The sequence below is a fragment of the Ochlerotatus camptorhynchus genome, unplaced genomic scaffold, assembly GCF_037179485.1.
Source record: "Ochlerotatus camptorhynchus isolate MF236.1 unplaced genomic scaffold, CSIRO-AGI_Acam_v1.1 ptg000261l, whole genome shotgun sequence".
Lineage (NCBI taxonomy): Eukaryota > Metazoa > Arthropoda > Insecta > Diptera > Culicidae > Ochlerotatus > Ochlerotatus camptorhynchus.
In genome coordinates, this window is record NW_027040751.1 from 1,779,229 (window position 1) to 1,786,974 (window position 7,746).

General features: G+C 47.1%; 1 protein-coding gene across 1 annotated transcript; it reads right to left on the reverse strand.

Annotated features, from left to right (window-relative positions):
* Positions 1 to 1,567: 1,567 nt before the first annotated feature.
* On the reverse strand, positions 1,568 to 7,140 carry LOC135705215 (uncharacterized). The gene is made up of 3 exons (XM_065226824.1): positions 7,082 to 7,140; positions 6,503 to 6,872; positions 1,568 to 6,385 (listed from the first exon to the last, which is right to left on the reverse strand). Exons 1-3 carry the CDS (start codon positions 7,138 to 7,140, stop codon positions 1,568 to 1,570), a joined length of 5,247 nt encoding a protein of 1,748 aa, XP_065082896.1.
* Between the last annotated feature and the right edge of the window lie 606 nt (positions 7,141 to 7,746).

The window sequence follows — 7,746 nt, forward strand, 5'->3', positions numbered from 1 at the left end:
TTGTCAACAATCTTCAACTGGAACGTACTCACCAAATCACTTCACCCGGGAGCGCATTCCCGATGCTTCCACGCATTCTTTTTTTCTCCACTCCAACCACACAACAACCAAATATCACTTTTCTTCACTTTTCTTTTTCAAGTCACTCCGTGCACAAAAGCAATGCACATCTCAAAACCCTTCCAATAGATCAGCGCACTTCTCATCACCGCGTAAATAAACAGAAATTAAAATTTTCACTCGCGATGCCACAAATTTCTGGTCCGGGAGAAACAATCAAACCACGCCAATTTTGCAAACATGATGAATCATGTTTTCTTTCTCGATTCTAAAACTTCTCGGAAAGCGAGAAACCAACACTCACACACGTATAACCGTCCGGGAGGCAGAGTGCCAGCGCTAATCCGGCAAATGCAGCCGAAAACTATGAAAGCGAATGCACGCACAAAACAGAGAACGAACTTAACACACAACCGTATCCAAAGGCGTTAGAAACTCGACTCTCTTGACGCCAAACTCGGCCTACGGATTCTAAACTCGGCCTAACGCATTGAAATGCCATTTAAACGGCAATGAATTCACTTCGGCCTATCGGATGAAGATAAAGATTGTTTCGGTCGGAGCACTTTGTTTGTTTTTTGAGAATATTGCGTGCAAACATTCATATCAAGCGTTCTTATTGATTTCGTTCGGTAGCATTTGAACTAAAGTATCGTACCATATGTTCGAATCACTCAGTTTTACAAACTCGTTTCTGTGCTCAATCTTTATTCACCACAACACAGTAGCACAACGGGGACATATGCACTATGGCAGGTAAGTTTCTTGAGGTTTTTGTTCTCTTTTTAGCCTTCGCGGGGGCTCACAGCACAAGTAAGTATCTTACGATAATCTTAGTTCATTTATTGATCACTTCACTAACTTCAACTATAACTACTAAACTTGATGACAATGATGATGATGGGCGTCGTGTTGTCACTTTTACTGATGATCGAAACAATCTTGGTTCGGCTTTTATAACAGGTCGTCTTCTGTTTGGTTCGCCGGAAGAGTTGAATCGCAAAATCCCGAAGGGAGCCATTGTCGATGAACGAGATGGTTGGTGCTAACATGCCGCAAATATTCACACCTAGGTGACGTGACGATGCTATTTTCGTGATGCGAACATCCTGGCCCCTTCAGAAATCACATTTCTGATAGTCGAATACTCGGTCGAATCGATTTGCTCACGTTCGTATTGTGGTTCCCATTGAAGATGTGTGGCAGCTGTCATCGGTCGGCTCTTCTCGTCTTGATCATTCTCGGAGATGACGACAATGACATCGATGATCATCAGCAGGAGTAGAATGTAAACATGCAAAGGAAGACCCGGTAGAGGGTTTCGTAAATTTTATAAATTTGGACAGGTTCTTACCTTGTCCCTTAATTCAAAGGGCCTTGTATTTCATTTTAGGTGATCCGGACGGCTACTATCAACAGGAACGAGGAATGGGCCAGCATATTGTTGCAAACGATGAAGTTTAAAGACTCAAAGTTGGATAGTTGATGTTGCACTTGGACGACGAGTTCATTGTTGTGTTGATTTGGTCGCTGCTTTTGCTGGTGGATCGATGGTTATATCTTCTGTAGGTGGAATTGGCAGGATGCAAATTTTTGCTACGGGACGAGTAAAGCGACCGGTTGGTGTCTGAACGGTCACTACCCGTGTGATGCCATCAGAACCCGGATGAACGTCGACGATTCTGCCCATCGGCCACGACATTGGAGCCGAATTTTCATCCTTGAGGAGAACCAGTTGATTTTGCTTGATGGTGATCGGTGGACTGCACCATTTCGAACGGGATTGAAGTGTAGCCAAATATTCGGATTGCCATCGTTTCCAAACCAGTTGAAAAATCTTCTGTGTTTGCTCCCACTGTCGCAGACGGTTTAGCGGAACTTCGGTGACGTCGGTGTCAGGAATAGCCTTGAGCGCTGATCCAACGAGGAAATGACCAGGCGTCAGTGGCTCGAAATCGGACGGATCTTCGCTGAGTGGAACGATGGGACGAGAATTCAGGCAAGATTCGATTTGAACTAATAGCGTCTCCATTTCATCATGTGCCAGAGTTCGAGTGCCGAGTACACGGATAAAATGCTTCTGTGCAGAACGAATCGCAGCTTCCCAAAGTCCACCGAAATGTGAAGCCTTTGGTGGATTAAAATGCCAACGGATTCCTGTACTGGTGCATTCTTGTGCGACGGCCTGACGATACTCCTTACTGCGGACCAATTTTCGCAGCTCGTTGGCAGCTCCGACAAAGTTGCGACCGTTGTCACTGTAGATATCGCTGCACAGACCTCGGCGAGATACGAAGCGACGTAGTGCTTGAAGAAATTTAGCCGTACTCAAGTCGACGACCAGCTCAATATGTACGGAGCGTGTTGAAAAGCAAACGAACACTGCCACGTAGGCCTTTTGGGGTGCTGCCCGACGGTGTATGGGTTGCAGCGAGATGGGTCCCCAATAATCAATACCGGTCACGGAGAACGGTCGAGATGCTGTGACGCGTGGCGACGGTAGTTCAGCCATGAACTGTTCCAGAAGTTGCGGACGTGCCCTAGAGCAAGTGACACAGTTGCGGTAAATGAATCTGGCAAGACTTCTGGCCCCTATGATCCAGTACCGCAGACGCAAAATGGCAATGATGAGTTGTGGAGCAGCGTGTAGGTGTTTTTCGTGGCATGAACGAACCAATAGCTTTGAGAGAGGGTGAGAAGCTGGAATGATGATCTGGTGCTTGCTATCGTAAGGCTGTGGCGCTTGCACAAGACGGCCACCAATGCGAATAAGCCGATCGTCCGACACAAACGGATGAAACCAGCGCAAGCGGGACTTCACTGAAACGTGCATGAATTTCTCGAGATCTTTCCACTCCTCAATGAAGGTTTGTTGCTGAACCAATCGAATAAGAGTGGCCTCTGCTGCTTTTTTCTCATCCGATGTGACGTAAGTTGAATGGTTGCTTGCTGCGTTTTGACGACAATTGTGGATGAATCGACGACAGTAAGCGGTTACTCTGAGCAAACGGTCGTAGTCGGAGAACTTTGTTGAGAGTTGATCGACGAATGTTGGTTCAGAGGATGCTGTGCATACAGTTTTCCGCTGTTTACCTGCTTCTGCTAGTGCTTCGGTGTTGGGTGCGATTTCATGCTGCTTGATCGGCCAAGACGTTTGAGCGAGTTGCAGCCATTTCGGCCCGTGCCACCAGAGTTGATTGTCCAAAATATCTTCTGCTGCAATTCCTCGTGATAGGAGATCTGCGGGATTCTCTTGCCCAGCGACGTGATGCCAGGAACAATTTTGCGTAGCTTGCTGAATTTTAGACACGCGATTCGCGACGAAGGTGGTCCATGTTGACGGCGTAGCATTCAGCCAGCTGAGAACCGTCGTCGAATCAACCCAGAAGAATGTTGCACCGGGTAGTTCGAGTGATTTCATGACCTTTTGATAGAGCTGGGCTGCAAGAAGTGCCCCACATAGTTCTAACCGAGGAATGCTTTGCTGCTGGAGTGGTGCTACTTTAGACTTGGCTGTGAGAAGGGCTACCTTGAACGATCCAGAATTGTCTGCCGATCGGATGTAGCAGCATGTGCCGTATGCGTGCTGAGAAGCGTCCGAGAAGAAATGGTATTGAACGAATGCTGGTTTTGCTGAGAGGATATAGCGCGTGATCCGTAGGTCATTGAGAAGCGGTAATTGCGATGTATAATTATGCCAACGTTCCTTCATTGGCATTGGAAGCTCTTCGTCCCAGCTCCAGCTTCTTCCGCTGTCATCCTTCAACGTCCAGAGGGCTTGCATAAAAATTTTAGCGGATATAACGACTGGACCTAGTAAACCGAGGGGATCAAAGAGGCGAGCGATTTGTGATAATGCTTTTCGCTTAGTTAGTGAAGCATCAAATGTGTCAGCTGGCAGTTCAATACGGTACTTCAGCTGATCTGACGCAGGTTCCCAATGAAGACCTAACGACTTGATGGATTGGTTATGATCCAGTTCAATGGAGGTCTTTAGTGCTCGATTTTCTGGAGCGATACCTTCCAGAACAGCTTCTTCGTTAGATGCCCACTTTCGAAGTTCAAACCCGCCTTTGGCCAGGAGTGCTTCTAGCTGCTGACGGAGCTTAGTTGCTTCTTCGACGTTGCTTGCGCCCGAGTAAAGATCGTCCACGTAGAAGTCCTTACGTAAGACTTCGGCTGCCTCTGGAAAACTGTCCTGTTCGTCATCTGCAAGTTGCAGGAGGACACGAGTAGCGAGAAAGGGTGCGCTTGCAGTGCCATAAGTTACAGTTAGCAGCTCATAAGTACCCAGAGGTAGCTCCGATGATGTCGTCCAAACAATTCGTAGAAGCGGAGTGTCACGTTCGTCTACGAGTACTTGTCGGTACATCTGCTTGGCGTCAGCGATGACCATTATTCGACGGATCCGGGAGCGCATGATGATTGACCGAATCTCTTGCTGCACGGTTGGGCCTACCATAAGTGCGTCGTTGAGCGATGGTCCCTCCGGAGTCTTGCATGATGCGTCGAAGACCACTCGCAGTTTCGTAGTAGTGCTCTCTTCTCTAACTACAGCGTGGTGAGGCATATGATAGCATGGAGATGGAGGCGACTGGTAGTCAAACACCTGCTTCATGTGGCCCAAAGCAAGGTATTCGTCCATGAAGTCACGGTATTGCTGTGCTATGCCTGGGTTACGAACAAGTCGACCTTCCAGCATTCGAAAACGACGGACGGCAGTAGAACGGTTGTCGCCAAGTTGTTCGATGACGTTTTCCTTCACGGGTAAGCGAACAATGTACCTTCCCTCAGAGTTGCGCTTCACGGTGTGTCGAAAGTGTTCTTCGCAAGCGGCTTCTTCGACGGAATGGTTTGGAGTGCTTTCGTCTTCTTCGATTGACCAAAACTTTTCGATGAGCTTATGTAAATCGGTGATCGTTGCAACATTGGCGATGATTGGAGACCTCGAAGTGCCGTGCGAAGTCTTTCCAGACACTATCCAGCCAAGGACTGAGTTGACCAAGGTCGGAAGGGATTCGCCAAGCTGAATGCGACCTGAAACTTTAAAGAGCTCAAAGAATACTTCTGCGCCAATGATAATATCCACTGGATTTAATTCGTAGAACAATGGGTCGGCTAGCTGAACACCGGGAGGAATGGTCCAAGAAGAAGTGTCTACTTGAACAGAGGGCAAATCGATGGTGACTTTGGGCAGAACAAGGAACTCAGCAGAGGTGGAGTAGTCACAAACCCTTGATTGAATCGAAGCGACGATCTTGTACCGTGCGTACGTTGATGATTGCCCAATGCCACTGATCGGAACGGATATTTTTGTGCGCTGAGATTTGATGACTTGCGAGAGTGATTCGGTAATGAAGCAACATTCACTACCGGAATCGAGAAGCGCTCTGGCAACATGTTCAGTGCCGTTGTCGTCCACTAATTTAACGACTGCGGTAGCCAAAAGCACGCCCTTTCGTGCTTGACCGGTGCTTGCATGGCTTGAAGGTGCGGTGACGGTAGCGGATACAGATGCTTTCGGCTGTTCGAGTTTCGCAGAGGATGCTGTAGCTGTTGATTGAGGACTTGGTTGCCTGGAGCTTACAGAGGCAGAATTCATCCCGGAGCAGAGCTGTGTGTGGTGACGACCTCGACACTTTCGGCAGGAACTGGATGACGAACAGTCTCGAGCTTGGTGACCCGTGCGCAGGCAGTTGCGGCATAGTTGATGGCGGCGAACTTCCTTTTCCTTCGCTTCGACGTCGAGTTTTGAGAACAGCTGGCACATATAGAGTGGGTGATGATCAGAACACACGACGCATTTCCGACCAGCTTGAACTTGACTGGCCCCATGACTAGCAACGACACGTTGACTGGATCTTTTCATCTGTTGAGTGGATGCTGGAGTATCGACAGCTTTTCCCTGGATCGTTTGCAGAACAGTCACTCTTCGCTGGATAAAGGAGGTCAGATCCTTGAACGTCACGTCTGGTTTAGTTGAAGATAATTCCTCCCAGTCCCTTCGAGTTGTGGGATCTAGGCGGACGCTGAGCATACGGATCAGAATGGAGTCCCAAAACTCGGTTCTCTCACCGAGCTGCTTCAACACCTTCACATTGGCTTCGAAGTTCTCTACCAGCAGATGTAAATCGGCCGCAGATTCGCGTTTCAGGGTACCGACTTCGAAAAGAGCGTCGAGGTACGATTGTTTCAGACGCGAAGGGTTTTGATAATGCTCAACCAGCAGATTCCAGGCCACGTGGTAGTTATTGGCACTGATGGTAATCGTTTGAACCAGTTTTAAGGCCTCTCCAGCCAGAGAGGAACGAAGGTAGTAAAACTTCTGGATGTTAGATAATTCGACAGAAGAGTGAACCAGAGAGACATACAGATCATGGAAATTCAACCAGGTGTCGATGTTTCCACTAAACGTAGGAAGTTTTATGTCGGGTAAGCGTACATGCGACGATGAACCATGGACTTGTGAGCTTGAAGAAGAAGACGTAGTCATGGACGTCGATAGCGGAGATTTATTTTTGGATAGCAGAAGACCTTTCACCCGGTAGTAGGCAGTTTCAAAGTCGACCCGTTCTTTAAGCTGCTCGTCGATCGTCTCATCGACGGATTCAAGCTCTGATTGAGTGCTCTGAAAGTCGGTCCACACCTTGTCGAGGTTCTCAAGGCGTACCGGTATCTCGAAGACATCCCTTTCTTCCTGGTAATTGTTAACGAAAGTCTTGATCAGGTTGAATGAGACGGTTAGGCTCTTCAGCTTGGTCTTCAATCCCTTGATGCGACGTTCCGTTGACATGATGAACGGCGACAGTGGTCTGCAAAGCGAAAGACCGCGCAGATCACACGAGAAAGAGTAGAGGAAATAGGAAATCTAATTACCTTTGAAAAGGCAAAATGTGCCTTGTATAGCTATTCAATTAGCGAAAGTGATGGCGGATTCCAAAGCTACTTCGCGATTGTTCCACAGACTATGATGGCGGACCGTGCGCTAGGTGGCTTGTAGTAGCGATGGCGGTTGTCTCACAATGGACAGTTACCGGAACGGACGGAGTTCGACGGTCGTAATCCGGTGCGAAGGACCATATTAACGCCGAAATCATGGATTTATTTGATGTTTTCTGCTTGATAGGCCCAAAATGGGCGCTTAGGCCGAAGTAGTTCTACAGCCTACGCAGTTCAAAAGAAATCGATAAAAGAAAGATCGATTACATTAGTCTTAAAGCCTGGTACGCAGTTGAAAAGAAAACGGAAAAGTAATTTTTGACTCTGTCTTTTGTTAAATTTTGAGATCATAGCGATGTGTCGTCAAATTTCAAAATCAATAATTAGTTTTGATGTTGTTTTATATATTATGTTTTGGATGCATTTTAATGCATCCAAACCATAATTTTTACAACAAGCGTTAAAATTACCTTACGGAATAATTGATCACACCATTATTCCGCAAGGAAAGTGAAATTTCATCCAGAGTGCGCTGCCTTCATGTCGATCACGATACTGATGTAATCGATATTTCCTTTTACCGATTTCTTTTGAACTGCGTACTGGGTCAAAGAATGCTAAAGGAATGTAATTTCCTTAGCATTCCGCTACGGGATAGGACGTAAAAACGTTGATAATTTTTAGTTCCGTACCAGGCTTAAGCCATCAAGCAGAATACCGTTCTGTTTTTGATAGTTCCTCCTTATT